Raw genomic sequence first — 25,622 nt, forward strand, 5'->3', positions numbered from 1 at the left:
CACATTCGCCCCCTCACTTCCTCCTCCACTCCTCCACCTCTATCATTGCCTGCTTGTATGATTAGCCAATAGCAGAATCCTCTGGCTCTGCTACTGCCATGTGCCAACAAGGCAGTACTCTACTGTAAAGAATTGCCTTTGCAAAATTTGAGGCTGAGGGTGGTTCATTGAGTTATGCTCCAAAATCCCTTGAGCTGTATAGTGCCAAATGATAACTACTGCAAAATGCAGATGGAAGCATTAAATCCAGCTTAGGTTATACTGTTTGGTCATACACTAGTGGATTGCACTAAATGTGTAAGTGCAAGTGGATATTCGGTTTAAATTGTTCATTAACTGCCACACCATAAACAAGCCATTCACATAGCTTTTCTCTTTATTCTTGTCCATATTAAGCTATGGCTATTTACACCTGGCCTTACTGTGTGCCAACCTCAGTCTAGTACACCCAATCCAGTTAATCAAGGCCTGAGTATTAGAGCCTGATGGAGTGGATCACCAAGACCAGAGCTGGGCACCCCAGACCATGATTCCCACAATGGACAAGAAACGTGAAAAGTTTCCTACTTAAGATGGGTCGCTACTACAAGATTCTGACTGCATTTACAACTGTGATTCACAGTCAGGCTGTGTCTGTGCTAGTTCGCCCTAGTCTGCAGATTCTGGGGAAATCGATGTTGATCTTTGGCATAAAAAATGGAGAATTGCATGAAGGGAACATTCTATCATTTCCTGCTTTCTGATCTAGTTTCAGACCAGTCAGATTATGTCAAAATGATTAGATTTTTTAAAAAACTCCCATTCAGTATCTGGAAGCAGTCTAGTAGTATATACTGGTTCACAAAGGTGATTGACTTCCATCAAGAACAGAAGTAACTAAAAGAAATTGCTATAAATATTTCTTTGCTATAAACATTTGTAAGAATCAGAATCAATGTGTGAGATGTCCAATCTTTTCATAATCTGCTAGGGTTTTAAAAGTAATGTAATGCATCCAAGGCTTTACAGTATTAAAAACCCTGCCATGCCTAATCATAGGCAGATTAGCTTTGTGGTCCTGGTTCTCATTTCCAGTATTCGTCTGCTGATATGGAAAGTCTGAGGGTCCCCTCATGTAAAAATACATATTTTTAAGTGCATTAAAAATATGTATGTTCTGTTGTGGAACTAATATTACTTTAAGATGTCAAGTCTTCAAACTTCCTCCTCTCCCCCACTGAATGGATGGATGGATCCATGCACTTTATTGCATATCACTTTTCATGTGTTTCCTTTCTATGATACAGTTAATAACTTTCTAAGTAGGAATAAAAGTAGATGTAAATGGAAAGTTTATATTTCTAGTTTATATTTCATTCAAAACTGAAATGCTTGAGACAGACACACCTCTCTGCTTTGTCCCAGGCACTGCACCTAAGAACAGTCCCTCAGAATACTTTCTAAAGTTTGCTGCTTTCAACTTGTGTTCAGCCTTGGCTCTCTCTTTCTTGGCATGCTTTATTTCTTCTTTGTAGACTGTGATTTGCCAGCCACACTTCAGAATGCACTCTCTGAAGTGGGAGTATTGTTTTCTCAAAGCAAATGGCTTCTATGAAGTGGCGTGTTTGTTTTTTTGCGGGTTGATGGCTGCCTGCTGATGGTGAACGTAGAGAGTCTTTAAAATATCTGCCCATGCTGTACCAGACTCCAAGGTCTGTGCTGTGGCCTGGAAATGGATGCTTTGCTTTGGGAAGTAAAATCCTGCATGAGAAATGATGTTTGTGAAGAGAGCAGGAGCCTTTCTCCTGTCTTTTGTGTTGAAATAGACCAATGGCCTTCCAGTAAAGCCATAAAATAATGAATTGGTATTTTAGTAGTTTACAATTAGTAGCATTATCTCTGCACTAGCCCTATGTGTCTAATCTGTCATTTCCATTCAGGCGGGTGGGGGAGTTCCTTCTTTGTTCTGCTTACCACTGCCTCTCTGTCTGACACTTACTTTCCCTAAGGGCAGACTGAACTACTGTAATCTCCCACCATACAACCACACACACACACACAAACACACACACACACACACACACACACACACACACACACACACAAACAAACCCCAATTGCCTAGTCACTTTGATGTACAAGATGCATAAGACCATGTTGTAGAAGACACATATGTTTTTAAACAGCATTACAATCAACAATAGTTGAGTAGTTTTGGATCTGGTAATCCAATAACTGATATCAGTGTTTTGGGACAGAATTTGTTAACTAGGCTTTTGTATACAGCAAGAGGTGCTATGACAATGTAGAGTCCATTACTAAATAATGGGACACTATTGGTTTGCCTTCTGTGGGAGGGTTTGGATCTTTCTTTAGAGCATATTTTATGCATTAGCCTTACAGAAATAGGAGGAGGAGTTTTAGACCTGACATTTATATTTATGTTAGCTATCTTCTTTGCCTTTTTATGAGTGAATGCATACATTGTCACATACACGCCTTTCCGACATTTGAATGCATAAGGGAAATCATTTGGTATTTTGAACTGCATCAAACTATATACTTGTTGGATTTATTCTCATGGCTTGAGCATCTTTATGTAAACAATTTCTTTAGCAGACATTTTCTTTACTTTACTCAGTTTGAAAAATTGTTTAACCAATGTCAGTTACAATATACAGGTTAATCTTTGATCTGAGTCACAACTTTAGCAGAGACCATCCTGTGTCCAAATCAAGTCTGGTAGCAGTGTATGACTAACCTTCCTAACTTGGCCCAACTGAGCCAGCTTCAAATGGTGAATCATAAAAAACAAGTGTCTGAACAGAAATGACAGCTCACCCAGGTCACAGCTGAGCTCACAGAGAAGCCGTTTGAACTTGAGCCAAGGCCTGAGGGGGAATTAGCCTGGCTTTTCAATAGAAAAGGGGCTGGAGAATGAAGGCCTTCAAAGGCCGCCTTTTCATTAGTTAAATGTTTATTTGAAGCAGGTGAATGCTGTGACTGAGTTATATAATTATCCAGAGCAATATACTATGGAGGGTGTCTTTTAGCTTGCATGTTGAACAGCTGGGTTGGTTTCAGTAAAGCACTGTGCTGCAAATGAGTGTGTACTTCTGTGTTTCAGGATTTCACAGGAACGAAGAGATGAAAGCGATGGAGGTCTTGCCCATTCTGAAGGAAAAAGTGGCCTTTTTATCAGGTGGGCTGTTGCTGACACAGTGCTAAGCTATGCATTAAGGTAGAGATTGTGAAATGTGAAAAGAAATAATAATTAATTGCCTGTTCAATAGAGGGCCTAGTAACTGCATGTTTGTAACTAATTAGGATGCATTATTGATTATAGAGGTGTTGTTATTAATATAACCTGTAGGGTTGGAGCATAAACCTGTAGACACTCGGCCCTTGACACTCGGTTTTAGTTGAGGCATGGACATGCACGTAAAGCTTATGGTGATATAATCTTTGTGCTCTTCTGCCTGTTTTGAGCTCACTTGAGAGCTCTGAGTACACTTGACCACTGCTGAATCAGTGGCTCAAAACGTACTCAAATGTGTGAGTGAGAACAGCTACAATTTAATAGCTCCACCAACAGCTCATCAACAAATTCATTTATTCAGATGAGGGGAAAAAATTTGTTACTATTCTGAATGTGTGTACAGTTAGGTCCTTATTGAATAAACATTGATATAAACATTTGTGTCAGTGATTCTTACAACGAGGGCTTTTTAAATTGTGGAACTCTGGCTACTTGCTTCAGATACAGGATGCACATCTGGAGTGGGCAGGCTCAAGCCAATGAATCCCCTGTGTTCCCGCCACTATAGAGTACTGGGCTATTACGTCATTGCTGTTTCCAAACTTAAATTCCCTAATGGGTTAAGTGATAAAAGAATGGGCTTCAAATCCAGCACTACTCAATGCAGAATTTGTTTCATGAGCTAGAACATTTCTGGATTAGCCTGTGTGGGTCAAGAATATATTTGAACATCTCATGTGTTTCAGCTGTTTCATATCAACATTCAGCTATTTCCAACACTGGAGTACCATATCACTCTCTGGTCTCTATTACTTGGTATGAATTGATGCAAACTGCTAACAAGAGTTCTTTCTTAAATTGCCCTAATGTGCTAAAATATTAGGATTTTATATTTGCACCCAATATACTATGTACTTTACTAACTTTTTGACATAGTTAACAAGAGCTAAACAGCACACCAGATCTCTGAGGCTTGTGATACATTGTCCTTCCCCAGTTTGCGTTTATGCTTGCATGTAAGGTCATGTATCTGAGCTTCTTTGTGGTTATTTGAGTGTACTTCCTCACTGTAAATTGAGCTCTAAGGACTCTTTTATGTGAAGTACTCACACACCTGCACACGCATCCTGTTGTGCCAGTTGAGTGAAGCTGCAGTCATGAGCCTTGCTTCTATTCCCATACACAGTGCCCAGCCAGACTTAAGTGACCCACTCAGACTCGCACCCCTTCTTCATACCGCAAGCTAGGTGCAGCTTAGGAAAACACAGGCTGTTGTTAGAAACATCCCAGAGACTTGAGGACATTGTTGATAGAATATTTGCACTTGAGCATGGTTGAGAGGAGAACAGACAGAGAGCCTTTACAGCCTCCAGGTTGTGAGACTAACACATAACCCACACAAAAAGATTCAGATGTGGACAGCGTTTCCATAGAGACGTGAATTGGTGACTTGTGTCTCCCCCAGTGCAGTGGTCAAGAATAGCTAGCCACAGACAAAATCACTGTGTGCGAGACTGTCACCGCACTGCAGGGATTTTAACACAACAAGCACCGTGCGTGTTACACCCTGCAAAAGATCTGGCCATAGTGCATTGCATAAATGCGATTGATTATTTATTCGTCATGCAAAGGGATAAGATGGTTGATCCTATTAAGCATTCACTCAATTAGGGAGACTCAGCACTTTTCTTGCTTGGTGAAAAATCCATGGGGATAGTCTGCTATGTGCTGGCAGGGTACTTTCTACATTACTGAGCCTGTCTGTCGACCATTCTGTGTGGGATTAGGAAAAGGTGATTATTGGCCAGAGAGGATTAAAAAAAAAAAAGTCTTTCCTATATTCCCCTACACCCTGTAGATTTTCCTTGTTCACAGTCTCAAGTCAGACTAATAAACTGCAAGTTGGAGAGTGTGCAAAGGGAAAAGTGCTGTGCACTGCACTAAAAAAATCTTAGCAACTGAAAAATCTATTGTGAAGAACTGCTGTTTCTCATCTTGATTTGTAAGAAAATAACATTGTCAAACATATTTTTTGGCTATAGATATAGACCCCTATAGCTCACCTGGTAGAACAAGGTGCTAGAATCACCAAGGTCATGGGTTCAATTCCTAACGAATACATGCTTGGTCATACGGAAAAACACACAATTCTCTCTGGATAGGTGTGTATGCCAAAGGCTGTAAATGTAGATTTAAGATGTTTTCACTTGCTAAGGTATGTTTTTTGCAGTGTGGGAGTTTTCTCATGCATGTTTTTCTGTCCACAGTCCAATGCTACTGATACTGTAATCATCATACTGTAACAGAGTACCGTGATGGTCCACATTGCCTTGCTCTATATTAACTGCTTTTCTTTAAAATTTGCTATAAGAATTAGGTTTAATGAGATGTAGTCAGCCACAACAAAGTAGCCTAGTTTTTTTTGTCAGTATGAGACCAGACCTGGGCAGATCAGGGCAGAGAGGGCAGAAACCCGAGGGGACACACTTGTACACTTGACAGAGGCCTGCTGCAACACTCTCCCATGTATGCTGATATGTATGTGTGAGGTGACATCGAACATCAGCTCACGCGTCAGTACAGTGAGAGAGTGTGGGTGATGTATGGTGAGGCAGGTTATTATGGAGTGGTGGCATTGCTGAGCTCATTCTTTTAATGAGCTCAATGTGAAGGTTCCCACTGGCAGCAGGCTTACACTCTCTTCCCCCAAAACCCCAATTCCTCTGTCTCTCCACCAGGTGGCAGAGACAAGCGCGGTGGCCCTGTATTAACATTCCCATCACGTACCAACCACGACCGAATACGGCAGGAGGACCTGCGCAGGCTCATTGCCTACCTCGCTGGCATCCCCAGGTACTCCCCTCCACCCACGCCACCCCCACCTACACACCACACTTCCACTCCGCCAACCACAATCCCTGGCTACCACTCCTTCCAGGAATCACAGACCATTCTGAAATTCCCATTTATGTCTAGACACTCATTGAATAGGGAGTGTTCATGTGTGTAGCTCAGGACTAATGCAAATCTGCTTTGGGTAGTAAATCTGTACTGATGGATGCTGTAGTTAAGTGAATTGTATGGCTTAGTTTTTGTTAACTGCAGTTTGAGAATGCACTGAGCTTGTTCAGAGCTTAGTGTAAATTACACTAGAGTACCTCACCATTCTGTTGTTTAGTTGCTCAATCTGGGGTATGCTTGTTTTAATTAAAACATGAATAGGGATGATGTGTCTGTGTGCTGACCCTGTCTTGCATGTTGATCTCTTTACCTCCATTATGTATTGAAAAGGCTTTGTCCTGCTGTTAGGCATATACAGTGGGTTTGGTCTCGTCATGTCAATCAAAGTATTGTTTGTAGCCAAAGTATTGTGTGAGTTGTAGTTCTGATACTACGACATGTATATTATACACTATTTAGTCACTTTTGAGTTTGTCATTCCTTAATTTACATTTCTTGTATTATAACTTTTGTGGTTTGGCATTGCTTGCAGTATACATTCGTGTATGTTCTTGTTAATAAGTCCATTATTTCTATTAGTTGTGGTGGCAAAGTGTCACCTGGGAAAGGGAGAGGAGGAGAGTGGAACTGAGATTGAGAGGCTGCAAAAAAAGAGATAGATAGACAGATTGATAGAGCGAGAGAGAGAGAGAGAGAGAGAGAGAAGGCGGTGGTATGAGTGGGAGTGTGGGCCCCACTCAGAAAAACCTGCAGTGGTTCAGCTTTTGCCAACAGACCTTCCTCCTCCTCCACATCACTGCTCTCTCTTCTCATCTCCTGGCTCTGCACCCACACAGTCACACGGGAGAGAAAGACTGGAAGAGGGAGAGAGAGAGAGAGACAGATCGAGCCAATCCCATAGAGTGCGAGCGAGGGAGAGTGGTAGCGAGAGACAGATGTACAGAGCCAGAGAGTGACAGAGAGCAAACGCAGAGAGAAGCAGGAAGGGAGGGTGAGCGAGTGAGCATGCAAGTGGGTGGGAATGAGAGAGAGAGAGAGCGCACAAGAGGAAAACAGTGTCGCAGTCACACAGGTTGCGTGTGCATCTGCTGATGAGTGTATGGAGCTCGGTTGGGTTTGTCTGCTTGGACCAGTCAGCCGTTCCTTGCATGGCTGAAAAGATCCTTAGTTAGCAAGCCACAGTGAACAGTCAGATCTGGGCTTGGTTAGATAGACAGAGGGCAAAACACTGAAGATGAAGGAGGCCTTCACCAGTTCTTCACATTCTTGATGCTTATTGTTTACATTTTTAAGCTGTAAGCCGTGGGTAAGTAAAATGTTCGTTTTCTTTCTTTCATTTTATTTGTCTTCCTTTCTGTCTGATTCTTTCTGTTTTTCTCGCTCTTCCTCCCTCCCCCTCTCTCTGGGCACTATTCAGTGTGTTGTTGCATTGATTGTGAATTGGAGAAACAGGCTTATCTGCTCCATCCTTTATTACTGTTTCTCCCTGTGCTTCTGCTCAGCTGGAGGGATGAATGATGGACAGCTTACATAAAGCAAAGTGGATTAAAGCTCAGTCTTTGTTCTGTCCCCCCACCCACCCCCCAGTGAGGATGTGTGTAAACATGGGTTCACGGTTATTGTGGACATGCGTGGCTCCAAGTGGGACTCCATCAAGCCCCTGCTGAAGATCCTGCAGGAGTCCTTCCCGTGTTGCATCCACGTCGCCCTCATCATCAAGCCCGACAACTTCTGGCAGAAGCAGAGGACCAACTTCGGCAGCTCCAAGTTCGAATTCGAGGTATGAGCTTGTCGTGCACAGTTCCTCAGAAGCTGAATCAAGCAAGTTTCTCTGGGGGCTTGCTGGCTGCCCGCCTCTGGGATGGATGGTGCACTGTATCACTGCATCAGTCTCAGCTGCACCGGGGCAGCTGCACTCTAGCCGTCAAGTGAACACTGCGTGTTATGTAATACTCTTGTCTGTCTATGGCTCATACTCTAGCTCTCCATTCTGTGACACACATAAGAGGAAAAAAACAAAGCAAACAAAAACATTTTAACTTTTGCATTTACTTGACTGTGCCAGAAATCTGAACGTCGGAGTGTAAATGTTGATGGATGCTAGCTGTTTTTTTGAAAGCTTCCTCCTCTCTGCTCAGTTTTATTGCACATTAGGTTTTCCATATTCTCCTGCAAGGTTTTTATTTTGCAAACGGTTTTGAGGTTTGGCTAAAAATCAGTTTAAAAACAGGTGCAGTCTCTGAGCTATGTTTGCCCTTGTATGAATGATTAAGTTGTGGTGTCAAAAAGGTTTATAATTTTCACTTGGATGGACTTTAAGCAAGGTTTCTTCAACTAAATGTCAGTGCTGTAGAATACAGTAATTTGATTGTGTGCGTGCATGCGCGCGCGTGTGCAAGCCTGGGAGAAAAAGACGAAGAAGGCTCTGCTCTGCATGAGGAGTGTGGGTGTGCAGGTTCCATCTCTGTGTGGAGGCGTGTCATTGTCAGTGTGAGTGCAAACGCATGTGCAGCTGCACTATTCATTGTGGGAATATCTGCATCCTGAATTCTTATTGCAGTTGCCTCCACAGAGCACTTCCCCCTTTGTAGATCTGAGCCCAGTGTTTGTGCAGAGCTGAGCCCAGGGCCTGCACAGAGCTCTTCCCTCTCTAGTCCTGTGCCCATTGCTTGTAGGCTTGTTTGCATTTCCTGATCGTGGTGTTTTCATTTGATTCTGTTGGTGGCCTAGGGCATGTTTTGGAGAGGCAGTGTCTTGAGTGCTGACCACAGATCAGGAATTTAGCTAGATATTGTCTTGTTGTTTACCTCCCAGTCAGACAATGCGTTCGATATTCTGATGGGTCTAAGGAATATGTATTAAAAAGTGTGTGCATGTTTGCATTATCAGGACCTTTCATACTCTTAGTAAGTATCTCCCATTTAGCTTTTTCCACTCAGTCTTGGACAAACCCTGGTCTAATGAGGGATTCCATGCACTGCTCACCAACTGGTTACTAGTTATATAGGCCTTCTGATTTAGCTCAGGTTGTTCAAGCAGGTCAAACGCAGCTGTTTGCAGCGCTGGGCTCTCCCAGAACCCACATTGAGAAGAACTGGCCTGGGAATTCCCATGGTCCCATGTCCCTCCTTAAGGAAACAGCCAGTCATACCATGGCTCGATTTTGCAGCCAATCAGCAATAAATGAATAAATGGAAGTTGAAGAGTAGCACTATAAACTGTTAGTTACAGCAAACTGGCCTGCTTTTGCAACCATTTGTACCATAGTCTTATTGTGGAGAAATTTTCTGGGGGAAAACAATGACCCCTTTATATTCATGATAGAAGATTTTCTGCTACTAATTTTTCTTGTGGTATCATTGCTCAACTTTAAATTACAGGATGATGCATGAACTTATTTATGTGACTGTTGGGTGAATGACTTTTGAGTACTGCTCACCTATTTAAAAATGTATCTGTAACATATAATTACTTTCCATTACTTTTGGATTACTTTTTAACCCATTAACTGCCAGAATTTCATAGCACTGGTCCCCTTACAAGCTTCCATGAGCTCCTGGATTTTCTCTGTGCAGGTTCATGAACAAGTCAGCAGATGATCACGATGTTGGTCATTTTTGCCTAGTATGGTAGTTACTCTTGAAATTCCATGGCGCTCAATTGAGAAGGGGGTCGTATCTTGAAAAGCGGATTGTAAGATGAGTACTTCACTCTGTTTATCAACATGAGTAAATATGTCAATGACTGTCTGTTTGAGCTCCAGTAATTTGTAATTTATTGTAACTAAATACTAAATACAGAAAATTAATTAACTTTAATCTAACATGTATATTTATTTTAATACACATGTATTTCCAGTTGAGAGGAAATTCAGTGCATGACACACATTAATAAATGCAGGCTACATTCAACACTGACACTGATGCTGTTGCAGTTTGATGACAGTCACTCGATTAGAACCATAAGAAAAGGATGAAGAAAGAAAGAAAAAAAAATTAATGGTCCTTGTTATATTGCAATAGTGCAGATTCATAGCTAGTTAGTGCTATATTTTATTTTTTAATTTAAGAGAACAGTATAGTCACCTTTGTTTTCTGATGTAATGTCATTGCATCTATATTGTTAATGCCCAGCCCTGTTTGTTGCATCAATATGAATGTGACTGTTCATACATTTGTGTGTATATTATATATCCACATTATATAGTATACAAAGTATGATCTTTTATGGACTTGAGAACTGTTCCACACTTTTACTCACTCTCCCCACCCCATGTTGAAGCTGGCTAATGGACTACATTGTTGTTTTATTATTATTCTATGGTAGTGTAAAGGTATAGCCAGTTATTTGGGTATTTGAGTGAGAACTGGATTTGATGGGAAGCAATCCAGTGGGCCGCGTTCTCCACTCAACAAAAGAGTCAAACAGCTCTGCTCTCGCCTTTTCACACAGCCATGATGGAGCCCACTCACTTGCTTTTGTCAGTCCATCTGTTCTTTTTCCTCCATTTTTCTATCCCTCCGTCATTCCACTTCTCCGTCCATGCCTATGTCGAAAAGTGAGCTCTTCCAAATGGCTCAGTTTGACATGTGCGAGCAGGCAAGGAACTACATGTTAAAGCGCAAATGCTGACTGCACTGAGAGGGACGGACGCACAGATGTTGAGGCAGTGGGCTCTCATTTTCTAATGTGATTTAGTGGTGACGATGATTCACGAGAACCAAGCAGAATAGACATGCCAGCCTTTCCACACTGTGCATTTGTGCATACCTCTGTATTTTCCTCTTTTTCCTTCATACCACATCTAAGAAGCGTGCTGTTGGAGTTCCGCAATGGTGCTGATGTTCAAGGCTGGATGTCCCAAAGACTCGACACTGCCTCGAGGCTGTGTGATTGTGTTTCCGGCTACGTGTTTCCGGCTAATGTTTTAGCCTGCTCAGACGCCTCCAAAGCATTGCAGCCAGCTCGAGGCTGTGTGGCTGTGTGTTCTGACTGGTCTGGACCCCTGGCTGTTTCCCAAAGACCCATGTTAAATTAGATTTATGCCCTCTGTTAAAAATAACCGTCCCACCTTACTGGTCATTAAGTGAGCCTGGAATGGCAGTGTTGAATCGCATGGGACACGAGACTCTGAGACACAGAGTGATTTTTGTGGTTGGTTTGTGTGTTTTGTTTCTCTGTTCCCCTTCAGTTTCTTTCACTTCTGCTTGTCTGTAATTCTCGCTCACAATCGGAGCTCTCTATTTTTCTGTTTACCTCTTTCTTCATTCTATTGTTTTTTGGGCTTGTTCCTTTTTCCTCTCACTTGTAAATCCCCAAGGCTGTTGACTTCCTTTTTCTTTCTTCCTCCGTACACCTGGTCTTTACTTGTACCAACCATCCAACTGACCTTCTGGTGCCCTTTTCCAGACCACCATGGTGTCCCTGGAGGGCTTGTCCAAAGTGGTGGACCCATCCCAGCTGACGCCCGATTTTGAGGGCAGCCTGGACTACAACCATGAGGAATGGATCGAGATCCGTGTGGCCTTCGAGGACTTCACAGGCAATGCAAGGCACCTGCTGTCCCGCCTCGAGGAGATGCAGGCCACCGTGACACGCAAAGACTTCCCACAGGACCTGGATGGTGCGCGGCGCATGATTGAGGAGCATGCTGCCCTCAAGAAGAAGGTGATGAAGGCACCCGTGGAGGAGGTGGACGGTGAGGGCCAGTGCCTGCTCCAGCGCATCCAGAGCAGCGAGAGCTACGCCAGCCGCACCGTTCCGGCAGCCGCTGGCCAGAGGGAGAGCCAGGGCACAGGACAGGCCAACGCTGACACGCAGGGCCTGGTGCCGCGCATCACCACCCTGTTAGAGCAGCTGCACGCCACACAGCAGGCCCTCCATCAGGCTTGGCACGTCCGCAAGTTGCAGCTGGACCAGTGTTTCCAGCTCCGCCTCTTCGAGCAGGACGCTGAGAAGGTGAGGCATGTGTGCAGGAGGAGGGCGGGCCAGGTGCGCAATTCCACGACAGGGCTGAGTTATTATTAGTGCTGCACTCCTCCTGGGTGTTGTGGCACCGCATCTCCAGGGCTGGATCTCCTACAGGGTGTCGGAGAATATAATAGAAGCACAGATGTGGCTTTTTATTCCCCTCCACCCCACAGCTATTGCAAAAATACATTTTCATGAAAAACACATTACATTTAAGTGCTTATCTTTACTTGGATATTTTCAATAGTGTTTACTTTTCTGCTGTACCACCAACCAAGCAGTCTGAATGCTGCATGTAGTGGGCAGAGGATTTTGCATGTTGCTTGGATACAGGGAGTTATTCTCTCCTCCTGAGAATCAGGTCATTCCTCAGCAATCTATTTTTAGCCATATCGTCTCCATGAACCCATTATTTCACGTGCTGAAACTTGCACACATGTGTACCGTTTTGGTTGGATGTTTGGCTGTGTGCATTCATACACATGCACAGTACTCTCAGCTAGGTATTTAATCACAGTGTGTGTGTTTGCGTGCGTCTTTACAGATGTTCGACTGGATCATGCACAACAAAGGCCTGTTTCTGGCAGGCTACACTGAAATTGGCAACAATCATTCACATGCCATGGAGCTCCAGACCCAACATAACCACTTTGCCATGAACTGTATGGTAAGACAACAGGAACCCTGCACACTCCAATTTCATTCGGTTTTGTGTGCATGGAACCCAGACATGATTCCTAGAAACTTGTGGCATTTTATCTGGATGGCTGCTCACCAAGAAACAATTCTTGAGATGTTTTGACTTTTCCTGTTCACCAAAATATACAAATTTGGCCTTAAATCAGGGACATTTTTGAATTTGTGAATTTCAATTGGTGGATTTGTGGTGGTTATTATACATAATGTGCAGACAGGTGTGAGAATTTGCTTTTTGTTGATCTTGGGATGTTCATGTTATTTCCCTTCTATGCTTTGCTTTGCATTCCTCTCAGCTCAGTTTCTGGGCCCTCTAAATCACCTTGATTTACAATCTGTTCACACACTGCCTCAGTATAAAGCCAAAGTTATCCTGTTATGTTTGTTAATATCATTGTATCCAAAATTCTCCAGTTACCTGAAAATGTATATTATGAGTAGCAGTTCTGTTGGTTGGTTTGGCCTTCAATGAGACTGTGTGGTTAGTAGTAGCGCTGGAGATCTCATTTACCTCAACACCCTTAAGGTGCTGCCTCTCTCCATTTATGGAGGGTACAGGAGCCCACCCAGCACCTGTAAACCTGTGCTTAACCAGAGCATCCTCCAGAGGCTCCTGGAGGACCCTGCGCAGATGGTTCTTTAGACTACTGCCTGCTGTCCCCCTAGAGTGGTGGCAGTTACAGATTGCAGTGTTTTCAAATGTAACTTCTTGGAAAATGTGCAGGTAGTCTGTCTCCTTCAGTAGCTTCAAAGTGCATGGGACAGTGGTCGATAGCTCTTTCTTAATTGGCTTGTGTGTTCAGTGCCAGTGACTCATTACATGTCCAGTAATAGGAAAAGCAGCTATCCTAAATGCTTCCTGGGTGAGTGGGATCCTGCAGCTGCTCTACACCCATCCAGGGACATGCTTTCTTGAACCTCCTCAGTACAGATATGGATCAGTTCCTTTTTCAGATAGGCAGGGAGAAAAAGGAGGAAAATGGTGTAGCAGCTAATTTATCACAGCCATTTGGAGATGAGATGTAGCTGTTTAGCCTAAATGCCTGCACCATTGTGGCTTGGATTCCTGACATGGATCTATAGATTGTGCACATACCTTATTACAGATTTGTTCTGACTTAACAAGAAAAGATAAACAAACACCATTGTAGATGTAGTGTAGGAAACTGGTGTGATGCGTTTAATAGACTGTGTCTGAATTTTAATTCAGTTTAATTATGCTGCAGTAGTAGTTTTTAACGGACATGCAGATGCTGTGTCTAAATTGCGTCCGTGCTTACCATGCTGCCCACACTGCTAATGTCCCCTCTGCTCCTCCTGCTCCAGAACGTGTACGTGAACATTAACCGCATCATGTCTGTGGGGAACCGGCTGCTGGAGGCCGGCCACTACGCGTCCCAGCAGATCAAGCAGATCTCCAGCCAGCTAGAGCAGGAGTGGAAGGCCTTTGCTGCTGCTCTGGACGAGAGGAGCACCCTGCTGGAAATGTCTGCTGCTTTCCATCAGAAGTGTGACCAGGTCAGAAAGCCCGCCGCCATTAAGGCTCCAGCTGGGCGTGGCGCTGATGTGAGCACCACATAAGTACCTACTGTGTTGATCTCACTGTTGGGCTGATGTACATAGTGAACAGCAGAAGCAGAAGGATCTTGACATGTAAAAGAGGACTGCAAGTGCAGGTTGAGGTTATGTTAGCACCAGGAAGTACTTCACCCACATAGGATCAGAGTTCTCTGCATTTACCAAATCAATAGTGGGTACACACGTGTAAAAGAAATGTATCCTCTTCTGCATATTTTATCATATCTGCCACTTTAAAAAAGCCACATTGGAAAAAATCACACATGTAAAAGAGTGTCTTAGTTCACAGGAGTGTAGCGCCAGCAGTGGTCACCCTATTTTTTCCCCTTCCTTTCTTTCTTTTTCCAATGATGGAATATTCCTCTCATTTCTGGTGCCTTTTCATGATCAGCGCTCATTTTCCCAGGATTGTCCCCCATGATTTTCACCCCATCTAGCATCCTCTGTCAGTTCACACAAAGCCCCGTTTCAGTCCCCCTCATACATGCCATTCTGTTTGAGACCCTGAGTCAAGGTCAGCCTGACCACAGTCCCACACTCATCCCCGAGAAAGGGCATGGATAACCATTCACCATCAGGTTCTGTACAGGAGATGGAATTTATATTAGAGTTCAGGGTTGAAGCCCCTGTTCATGTCTCATTACATACTGTAGTTTAGCCTGTTACATTTCGGTATTTCTTTTCTTCTGTTGGTCCCTAAAGGACAAACTGAATTGCCAATAATGCATGGCATTGTGTAGTATTTCATCTTGGAGTTATAGTGTCACAGAACTCTCTCTCTCTATATATATATTCTCCTTATTAGTAATAAAATGTGATTATCCGTTCAGTCGGACCCGACTTTTGGCCACTTTGAGACATCATTTTCCAAGCTTTCCTATCTTTGACAGCTTCTTTCAGTTCTTTCATTTGCATAGTCATGTCAGCCTTGATTGTATCTAACCAACATGTTCTTTGGTGTCGTCTTCTTCTGGACCCACTAACAACGCCGAGCATTAGTGATGTTTCCAGGGAATTGGCTCGCATGACATGTCCGAAATAGGAGAGCCGCTGCTTGGTGATTTTTCCCTCGAATGATGATGTTCTTGGTTTGACACGCTCTAGAACCGTCCTGTTTGTGACCATATCTGTCCACGAGATGCACAGCATTCGCCTCCAACACCATAGCTCAAAAGCAGCAATTTTCCTTCTGTCTGCCTTTTTCAGGGTCCAGCTTTAACATGCATACATGGAAATCGGAAATATGATTGCATTGACCATGCAGGTTTTTGTTGCAATGGTAATATCTTTACTTTTCCATATCTTTGCCATCCCTTGCATTGCACTGCAGCCAAGTGTGATTCTTCTTTTGATTTCTGGCCCTGATTCGCCACTGCAGTTGATCTTGGATCCTAGGAAGATGAAGTCTTGAACTGATTCAATTTCTTCATTGTCGGTTTTCATGTGGACTCTACCATTGCCTGTTGTCGTCAGTACTTTTGTTTTCTTGATATTCAAGTACAGTCCCATGTGTTCACTTTCTTCTTTGACAAGTCGGATCAAATATTTTAGGTCTTTTACGCTTTCTGCAAGCAAAGTTGTCATCAGCGTATCGAAGATACGAAGCATTTTGACTGCTTGCATTGAGCTCTTCCATCGTTGTTGACAGGAAGTGGCCAATCTGGTTGCGGTATTGTCCGTTTGGAGCTGTCCACGTATATAAGCGGCATTTTGGTTGCTCAAACCATGTGTTTGCAATCAATAGATGATTTTCCTGACAGCATAGAATCAAACGGTCACCAGCCTCATTCCGTTCTCCTAGTCCAAATTTTCCCACAACTGTTTTTTCCTCTCCCGCACCTACTTTTGCATTGAAATCCCTGGCAATGAAAATGGTATCCTTGTCGGGGACTTGGTGAATTGCTTGCTGGAGCTCTCCATAGAATTTCTCTACATCTTCTTCTTCTGCATCTGTAGTGGGCACATAAACCTGCAGGAACGTAAGTGAACGAGGCTTTGCATTGAAGCCAACAAAAATGACTCTGTCGCTGATGGCGTTAAAACATTGGATGGCCTTAGCGATTTTCCTGTTTGCTAAAATGGCTACTCCATTGCGTTTGATGTTGTCATTGCCAGAGTAGTAAACTGTGTAATTATCACTGTTGAGAGAGCCACTGCCTTTCCAGTGTAGCTCGCTAATACCAAGAATATCAATGCTGAGTCGTTCCATTTCAGCTTTGACTATGTCCACTTTGCCTGTATTCAGGCCACAGACATTCCATGTTCCAAAGTTGTGAAACTTTGTTAAATGCAGACAGTTTCTTTCACCTGGGGTGGCATCAGCAGGCTGGAGTCCACAAGGCTTTGTCCAGCTCACATCATTAAATCCCAAAATACTTGAAAGTCATTCTTGTTCTTCTTCTTCCCTGGTCGATTGTTGGGTGCTTTCCGGCCCTGGGGACCCAGCTTCCGGCACCATATCTGAGTCTCTTCGGATTTGTTCCATAAAGTATTTTGGCAATAATAGTGGAGTAGTTTGCCATTACTTTCTCCACCCTTCCCCATTTATCCGGCTTGGGACCGGCATGTAGCTGTTTCCAGCCACATGGCTGGGTTAGTAATAAAATACATAGATATCATTTAATCTCTGAATTTAATCTCAAATTTAATTTAATCCAGACTGTTTGTCTATTTGACATCCGGTTGAACATCGTTAAACAGTGGCAGGGGTGTTGGAGGGCTTACTTAATGGACCTCGTGTGGATCCTTTACATACAGTACATGAGTAATGTGGACTCATGGTGTAAGGCATGTGGAGAAGTGGACTTGCCCTCGGAGCTCCAGGACCTAGAAGATGCCATCCACCATCACCAGGGCCTGTATGAACATATCACCACTGCCTACTCAGAGGTACGTGTATGTGTGTGTCGGTTGGGGAGGGGGGTGGGGGGGTGGGGAGAGGGCGAGTTGTTCAAAATCCCCTTAAATGAATTTATTTTGGTGACTTTGGTTCACATTAATTCATGGGTGGAAACTATAGGTCCTGATACGCTTGAGGCTAATTATACCAATTAAAAAAGCATAGCTATGTGAAGGCGTGGATGTGATGAATTCAGTCCTGCCATTCCCTCAGCTGAGCTCAGTTCATTTTGCCTCACAGGTAAGTCAGGATGGCAAAGCCTTGCTGGACAAACTCCAGCGGCCCCTGACGCCGGGCAGTGCTGATTCTCTGACAGCCTCTGCCAATTACTCAAAGGCAGTGCACCATGTCCTGGACATCATCCACGAGGTGCTGCATCATCAGAGACAGCTGGAAAACATCTGGCAACATCGCAAGGTGCGCCTGCACCAGCGCCTGCAGCTGTGTGTGTTTCAGCAGGATGTCCAACAGGTAACCCCTCCCACCCCGTGTGCACGCACGCACGCATGCATGCACACACAGAGAGGGGCAACAGACAACAAGATGAATGAGGTAGGGAGCATAATTTTGGTACTTCCTCCCAGGGAGTGGAGCGAGGGAAGGGGTGTTGGAGAGCTTTAAGGCAGTGATCAAGAGATTGAGGTGGATGGATGGAGGGCTCAGAATGAACAATTAAAAGGCAAAGCTTCCTCCCTACAGCGTGTAAGGGTGGCGTTATGGTGTACTGATGTTAATAGCAGAGCTGTGCAGGGTGCTAGCCAGTGTTTAACCTTAGCAGGCGCGCTCTCTGCATTCGTGTTGGGGGGGCAGTGAAAGCTCAGACATGAAAGAAGGAGAGAGTTGAGTAAAGGAAAAGCCCATGAAGGTTTGTGCAGGCTGCAGCCAAACATGCAATTATGGCCAATGCTGTGCCTTTCATACGGGCTGCAAAACACCACCACTACATCTTGGTACAGGGATCCAGAGATTATTTCTGTTGTGTGTACATGAAAATAGTGATGCGTAATTAGAAGGCAAGAATGTGGTGTGTGTCCCCCTCCCCCTCCTGCCCCACCCACTGTCCTTTCTTTTCACTTCCTTTTATCGGTTAGCTTCTTTTCAGCTTTTTTTTTTTAGGGGGGGGGTGCTTGGCTGGGAAGGAATGCATCACCACTTTCACTGCTTATAGCCAGGGATACTGTTGCTATGGAAACCAGGGCTCTCTGCAGCATTCAGGTGCAGAACGCTTGAGTAGCAGAGCAAAGTCTCTCTCTCTGCGCGTGTGTGTCTGTGTGTCTGTGTCTGTCTGTGTCTGTGTGTCTGTGTGTCTGTGTGTCTGTGTGTCTGTGTGTCTGTGTGTCTGTGTGTCTGTGTGTCTGTGTGTGTGTGTGTGTGTGTGTGTGTGTGTGTGTTGAGAGAGCACACCACCTTGCTGCTGCTCATTTTCATGCTTCTCTCTTTCTGTGAGCCACAATTCTGCTCACTGTGGTGCTCTGTCATTAGCTCAATCTGGTTGACAGGGCACATTTCTCACATCTGCCACACACACGAGCGAAAGCTAAAAAGCGACGACTTGGTTATCATGCCATCATTTACAATTGTACGAACGTGTGTGTGCCGTATGTTTGTTTGCGGCTTGTGTCTGTGCCCGCTTGCAGGTGCTTGACTGGATCGAGAACCATGGTGAGGCGTTTCTCAGTAAGCACACGGGAGTAGGGAAGTCCCTCCACCGTGCCCGAGCACTGCAGAAACGTCACGAGGACTTTGAAGAAGTGGCCCAGGTGGGCGTCACCCTGGCCTTCCCCCCCATACACACCTTCTTCCTCTTCTCTTTCCAGCACTTTCCATTTTGTTCTACAAGTGCTCTCACTTCTGTAGTTAATAAAGGACCTGCATCAGTGCTGGGTAGATGGAGAGAAGCATATGGATAGTTTGCTTAGCGGTGCATGCTGCTGTCTGTGGAGAGTACAGTACTTAGCTTTAGCCTGATTGTGTGTGTGTGTGTGTGTGTGTGTGTGTGTGTGTGTTTGTGTGTTCGTGTGTGTGTGTGTTCGTGTGTGTGTGTGTTCGTGTGTGTGTGTGTTCGTGTGTGTGTGTGTTCGTGTGTGTGTGTGTTCGTGTGTTCGTGTGTGTGTGTGTTCGTGTGTTTGTGTGTTCGTGTGTGTGTGTGTTCGTGTGTGTGTTCGTGTGTGTGTGTGTGTTCGTGTGTGTGTGTGGTGTGTGTGTGTTCGTGTGTGTTTGTGTGCACGCACATATGGGATTTGTATCAGAACACGTATACCAACGCTGATAAGCTGCTGGAGGCAGCGGAGCAGCTGGCCCAGACGGGTGAGTGTGACCCGGAGGAAATCTACCAGGCCGCCCACCAGCTGGAGGACCGCATCCAGGACTTTGTGAGGCGTGTGGAACAGCGCAAGGTTCTGCTGGACATGTCTGTGGCCTTCCACACCCACGTTAAAGAGGTACAGCACTGCTGCACACAGTGCCTCCCAGGGCTTTAGCACACAGGTGCTACAGAGGTGTGGGGCACCTCACCGTTACTTGGGATAAATGTCTTGCTCAAGGACTTTGAGGCAGTATTTGTGTGTGTGCACGTGTTAATGCGTGTTTGTGTGCACATGCATGCACTGTAGCTGTGGACGTGGCTGGAGGAGCTTCAGAAGGAGCTGCTAGATGACGTGTATGCTGAGTCAGTGGAAGCAGTACAGGACCTGATCAAGCGCTTCGGCCAGCAGCAGCAGACCACCCTGCAGGTCACTGTCAATGTCATCAAAGAGGGCGAGGACCTCATCCAGCAGCTCAGGTACCCATACTCCTCCCACCTCTCTTACTACATCCTTTAGCCCCTTAAGTGTTGATGTAGCACAGAGCTGAAATCTGGGATTTATTAGTGGTCTACAATAGTTGTCATATGTAGTTTGTCATATGTAGTATAATTTTTTTACAGTTTCTGATGATATACAATTGAGAAAAAAGGGATAAGATGCCCAAGCTTTAGCCAACATTGCAAATGTTTCAGTTGGATATGTGCATGACATGACATAAACTCTCATGTGCACCACAACAAAGTGTTTATCAGTAGGTGCTGAAAACATTGTTATATAGATTCTACAGTCAGTCAATTACTATGATGACCATTTCTAGTGAAATTATTCAGAGGCATTTGTTTTTAAGTTTAGTGAAACATCCTACATATCTTATATTTGAGAGACTCACTATGAGAGTGGTGAAGCGGTGAGAACATTGTCAGAGCCAAGAACATGGAGAAGTGAGGCTAAACTCTCTGTCACATTCATAGAACATTTCCTTCTGTCTCTCCGTCTTTTACTTACACACCACACACACAATTTAATAATCTTGCTTTCATAACCACTTAACTGATTATGTAGTGTGTACCAGGGTTACCAGCTAAATGGTGAGTACCCACACATTTACCCAGCAGGACACTTGTCTGCTCTGAGTACAGATTTAGACCCTTAGCTCGAGCACCAGTGTCTCAGTCACCAAATCATTGTGTGCTTTACACATATCATCATAGTCCCTTCTTCTGAAAATGAATTATTTCGCTACTCATGAATCATAAAGTCAAACGTTTGTGTTTCCCTCTGGATTATCTATTTCTGTCTCTGTTTTCTCTGTCCATTTATTCATATTGAAAAATCCCTTGTAATTTGATTTCTGTTCCACACAAAAATGCAAATAGTGAGACAGTATGGAAGTGGATCTTTATTGTGATTTGCCAGTTAATACGTTATCACTATGGTAACAGACTTGCTCAGGCTGCAGACTATCAATAGAAAGATGGGTATTACAAATGATGATGATTTGTTACTACTACTTCACTGCATAGTTTAATTAAATCAAATGTGTATTTTGTGCTCAGTGGGGAAATTTATAGAAGTCCTGCATAATTTCATTTAAATTGAATATAGCATGTGAAAGTATTGTTCTCTTTTTGCATGTTACATTTGCTAAGAACATTTTGGCTTCTAATTAATAATTCCCAATAACTTTTGGAAGGTAATTTTAAATAATGTATTTTTTTTCATCCACATGCTTTGCTTCGTGGGAAAGCATAAAATGTTGTCAGAGACATGGAAATGTCCAATTCAGTTCTAACATCAACCCATTCTCTAATGAACAGACTTAAATAGTCCATTCTGCTGTTTGTTCATAGTGTTTATATAATGTATGCAAAGAAATATTAAGTTAGGAATCTTTCTACCATTAGCCAGGAGGTTGAATGTATCCCTGAAGTCAGCGTTTGTCAGTCATATCCTTTGTGAGTGTCCTTTTCCAACAGTATCTCTAATCCCTAACACCATAACCTCTGCTGTTCATGTGAATCAAACGCAGTATGAAATGCACCTGCTCTCTCTGCCCAACGGTGACCTTTCATACATATAATGCAGCCACACGTAGACCCAGAACCATGACTGTGCATCCTGTCTACAGAGACTCGGCCATCTCCAGCAACAAAGCCCCACACAACAGCTCCATCAACCACATCGAGAGTGTGCTGCAGCAGCTGGACGAGGCCCAGGCTCAGATGGAGGAGCTCTTCCAGGAGAGAAAGATAAAGCTGGAGCTCTTCCTGCAGCTCAGGATTTTTGAGCGCGATGCCATCGATGTGAGTCATGACCTCACCAACTGCATGTTGGAGCTGGTGCCAGTATGTGTGCGTGTGTTGTTTGTATTTGTGTGTGTGTGTGTTGAAATAAAGTTTAGCAGTTGTAGTAACAGGCTTCCTGCTGACTGATCTCCGATTAACCAGCAATTATTGAGCTGCAGCTTTCACTAGCCGTGTGCTGGAACTGTAGCCAGAGCCAGGAATGATTACTTACATACCACACAGACACGCACTGGACGCTTTGTGTGAGGGTCAGGGGGATGATAGGCCCACCACATGCTGTAAAGAACAGAATAGTATGTTGAGACTTTTTTAATGTGTGTATGTGTGTGTGTGCGCATTCATTTCTGTGTGTAAATCTGTACTCATTGTGATGAGATCTGTGACATGGTGAATGTGCACGCGATCACACACTCCCCCTGTAAGCCTCCTATGCGGTCCTCAGATCATCTCCGATCTGGACTCATGGAATGAGGAGCTGTCTCAGCAGATGAGTGACTTTGACACTGAGGACCTCACCCTGGCGGAACAGAGGCTCCAGCACCACGCAGACAAAGCCCTCACCATGAACAACCTCACCTTTGATGTCATCCACCAGGGTCAGGAGCTCCTGCAGTATGTCAACGAGGTGCAGGCATCCGGTGAGGCGCTCAGTTGCACACACGCACACTATTAAAACACACTGGCGTTGTGGTCTTATTTTCCCAGACACATGCACAAAACAATGTGCAGCAAGACACACTTCTGTTGTTCATTTGTTCATAAGCAAGAAGCTTGTAGAGGTTTATTATAGGTCTTCTATGGTTGTGTAGTTCTTTTTCTTGGTCTATATTGGGAGTGCAGATAGTTATGCTCATTAGATAAGCTGAGACATTTATTGTTTACACACACCTAAAGAGCAATTAGTTGAATCATACCTCATACATTTTGTTCAGTCATATCTTAGGGCGTTACCCATGTATAAACCTATACTTGGATCCTGCTCAGAACCGTGCAGTGGTAACAGTGCAGGTACATGGATGAAGGCGGTTTGGTTAAGTGCATCTGGAATCAATTAATCATTTTGTAATAATTGGATGTCAATGATTGACCTGAGAATAATGGCACCAAGCATTCTTGGGTTAGCTTTGAGTTAACTTTGGGTTTAACTTAAGCATTGTGGTATTGTGCTACCAGCTCAGTGTCTAAGTGGACTTGTTTTGGCATCTCTCTATGACTCCAGGACAGGTTAAGTCACATTTTAATTAAAGTAACTGAAACATTTGAAATAGAAATGTTAATGGATTTACTTAAGCAGTATTAATTTATATAAGGAAAAATACTGTTATTTTTTTTGACAAACTGCAATTAACTTGCATTTATTTAGATCATTAATGTTTGTTAATGTCTTCTCATTTTTGTGTGTTTGTGCATGTGTGTGTGCACATTATTCGCAGGAGTTGAGTTGCTGTGCGACCGGGACGTGGACATGGCCACGCGCGTCCAGGACCTGCTGGAGTTCCTGCACGAGAAGCAGCAGGAGCTGGACGCAGCGGCGGAGCAGCACCGCCGTCACCTGGAGCAGTGCGTGCAGCTGCGCCACCTACAGGCCGAGGTCAAGCAGGTAACGCGCAGTACAGCACTGCTACTCTGGAATGTCGTAGTCTTTGTTGACTGTATGGGATCTCGTTTGTGGCAATGTATGTAAAGGGACTGCAGATGTTTCCATATGCTGGAACTGATTACTTTAGTTTTTACTAAGTACTTTAGTATTTAGTTTTCTTGTGAACATCCATTGAATGAGTAGGACCCCAAAGCACCATAGTTTTCTTTGAGGCTGTATGTTTATGGAGGTGCGTGCGTGTGCGTGTGCGTGCGTTCGCAGGTCCTGGGCTGGATCCGTAATGGCGAGTCCATGCTGAATGCTGGCCTAATCACGGCCAGTTCTCTCCAGGAAGCTGAACAGCTGCAGAGAGAGCATGAGCAGTTCCAGCATGCTATTGAGGTCTGTTCACACCTGTTATGTGAATTAGTATTATTATGAGAGCAAGCAAGGTTTCATCTCTGTAGTTCTGTGTGCCTGCAACTATACTCCATAGTAATAATCATTATATCGTAAAGCCCTAGCTAATTTGATGTGTCTTTATTGTATATAAACTTATCTTTCTGGGGATCTTTGTAAAACAGAGCATCTCCCCTCTCTGTGGCTCATTTTATTGTATTGTAGTGAAAACCTGCTGAATCTCCTGCTCTCTTTAATAAAGTACATCTGTGTGCGTGTAGAAGTGGTAACATTAGCAACTTTTTGAAGCAGCCCATCAGAATGGCTTCTTCATTTCCTCCAGTTATCCGTTCCCATTCTTACAGCTCCTTGTAGTGAGGGGTGGGTAGAACTCTGAATAATCAGATATGGTTCTCTTCCAGCTATAATTTATGAATGATTAATGTAATATAATAGAATTGTCTCTTTTACTGCTGTGCCCTTCATCTGCTCACTCTTCATCTGTCCATTTCATTCATCTGGCAAGCTGTCTGTGTGTAGTTGGGGCTGTAATATCTAGCTTTCTCAGTTACTTACCCTATTCTGTCTGTTATCTGACTGTGTGTCTCTGTGTGCTCCTACATGTGTCTCGGAGCAGAAGACCCACCAGAGCGCCCTGCAGGTGCAGCAGAAGGCAGAGGCCTTGCTGCAGGCCAACCACTACGACATGGACGTGATCCGCGACTGCGCCGAGAACGTGGCCTCTCACTGGCAGCAGCTCATGCTGAAGATGGAGGACCGCCTCAAGCTGGTCAACGCCTCCGTGGCCTTCTACAAGACCTCTGAGCAGGTGGGGGGGTGGGGTTGGTGTTGGGCCATGTGAGGGATGGATGCATGTGAAGCGCGGGTACTTGGGCAGGCAGCTTTGGCAATCCGGTTGGCAGTGTTTGAGAGCTGGCCACTTATGACCAGACACATCACTACGCTGTAGCCGTGCGGCGTTGGAGAGAGCACTGTGCTCTCGCGGCTTTTAAAGGGCCAGAGGCATCGGCGCCTGACCTTTTTGGGTGACTTTTTGTGCAGGTGTGCAGCGTCCTGGAGAGTCTGGAGCAGGAGTACAAGCGAGACGAGGACTGGTGCGGCGGCGCAGACAAACTGGGGCCCAACTGCGAGACAGACCATGTCACACCCATGATCAGCAAGCACCTGGAGCAGAAAGAGGCCTTCCTCAAGGTAGCCTAGCCACCAGCTACCTCAGCTCACCTCTCTAATCGGCTGTAATTGCTTGCCGACTCGTGTGTGTGTGTGTGTGTGTGTGTGTGTGTGTGTGTGTGTGTGTGTGTGTGTGTGTGTGTGTGTGTGTGTGTGTGTCCGTGTCCGTGTCCGTGTCCGTGTCCGTCCGTCCTCAGGCATGCACGCTGGCCAGACGTAATGCTGACGTGTTCCTGAAGTACATGCATCGGAACAGCGTCAACATGCCAGGGATGCTGAGTCATGTCAAAGCACCTGAGCAGCAGGTTAAAAGTGAGTACGCTGCTTCTCCTGTATGCCCCCCAGCCATACACACTCTTATGCACAAATATAGCGAGACATAGGTACAGAAAGACAAAGACAGAGGTGTTGTTGGGTGTTTCAGGTTTGTCATTGTTTAGTCTGAATGCAGTGGTAAGAGAGGGCTCTGTTATCCAACGTGGAGCACACGACTTTATGG

General features: G+C 44.4%; 1 protein-coding gene across 5 annotated transcripts in view; it reads left to right on the plus strand.

Annotated features, from left to right (window-relative positions):
* Window positions 1-25,622, plus strand: part of trioa (trio Rho guanine nucleotide exchange factor a) — a 71,894-nt gene that overhangs the window by 26,322 nt on the left and 19,950 nt on the right. For all 5 annotated transcript variants that reach the window (XM_027012064.3, XM_027012065.3, XM_081701251.1 and 2 more), the window contains exons 3-20: window positions 3,107-3,181; window positions 5,977-6,091; window positions 7,787-7,979; window positions 11,609-12,157; window positions 12,714-12,836; window positions 14,192-14,383; window positions 17,201-17,332; window positions 17,583-17,813; window positions 18,980-19,102; window positions 19,592-19,783; window positions 19,955-20,124; window positions 21,777-21,951; window positions 22,397-22,592; window positions 23,388-23,554; window positions 23,816-23,935; window positions 24,570-24,761; window positions 24,995-25,144; window positions 25,321-25,435. In XM_027012064.3, the coding sequence (XP_026867865.2) occupies window positions 3,107-3,181; window positions 5,977-6,091; window positions 7,787-7,979; window positions 11,609-12,157; window positions 12,714-12,836; window positions 14,192-14,383; window positions 17,201-17,332; window positions 17,583-17,813; window positions 18,980-19,102; window positions 19,592-19,783; window positions 19,955-20,124; window positions 21,777-21,951; window positions 22,397-22,592; window positions 23,388-23,554; window positions 23,816-23,935; window positions 24,570-24,761; window positions 24,995-25,144; window positions 25,321-25,435 (3,210 nt within the window). The remainder of the gene's footprint in view (window positions 1-3,106; window positions 3,182-5,976; window positions 6,092-7,786; window positions 7,980-11,608; window positions 12,158-12,713; window positions 12,837-14,191; window positions 14,384-17,200; window positions 17,333-17,582; window positions 17,814-18,979; window positions 19,103-19,591; window positions 19,784-19,954; window positions 20,125-21,776; window positions 21,952-22,396; window positions 22,593-23,387; window positions 23,555-23,815; window positions 23,936-24,569; window positions 24,762-24,994; window positions 25,145-25,320; window positions 25,436-25,622) is intronic.

The sequence above is a fragment of the Electrophorus electricus genome, chromosome 2 (assembly GCF_041902795.1).
Source record: "Electrophorus electricus isolate QZ-2024a chromosome 2, ASM4190279v1, whole genome shotgun sequence".
Taxonomy (NCBI): domain Eukaryota; kingdom Metazoa; phylum Chordata; class Actinopteri; order Gymnotiformes; family Gymnotidae; genus Electrophorus; species Electrophorus electricus.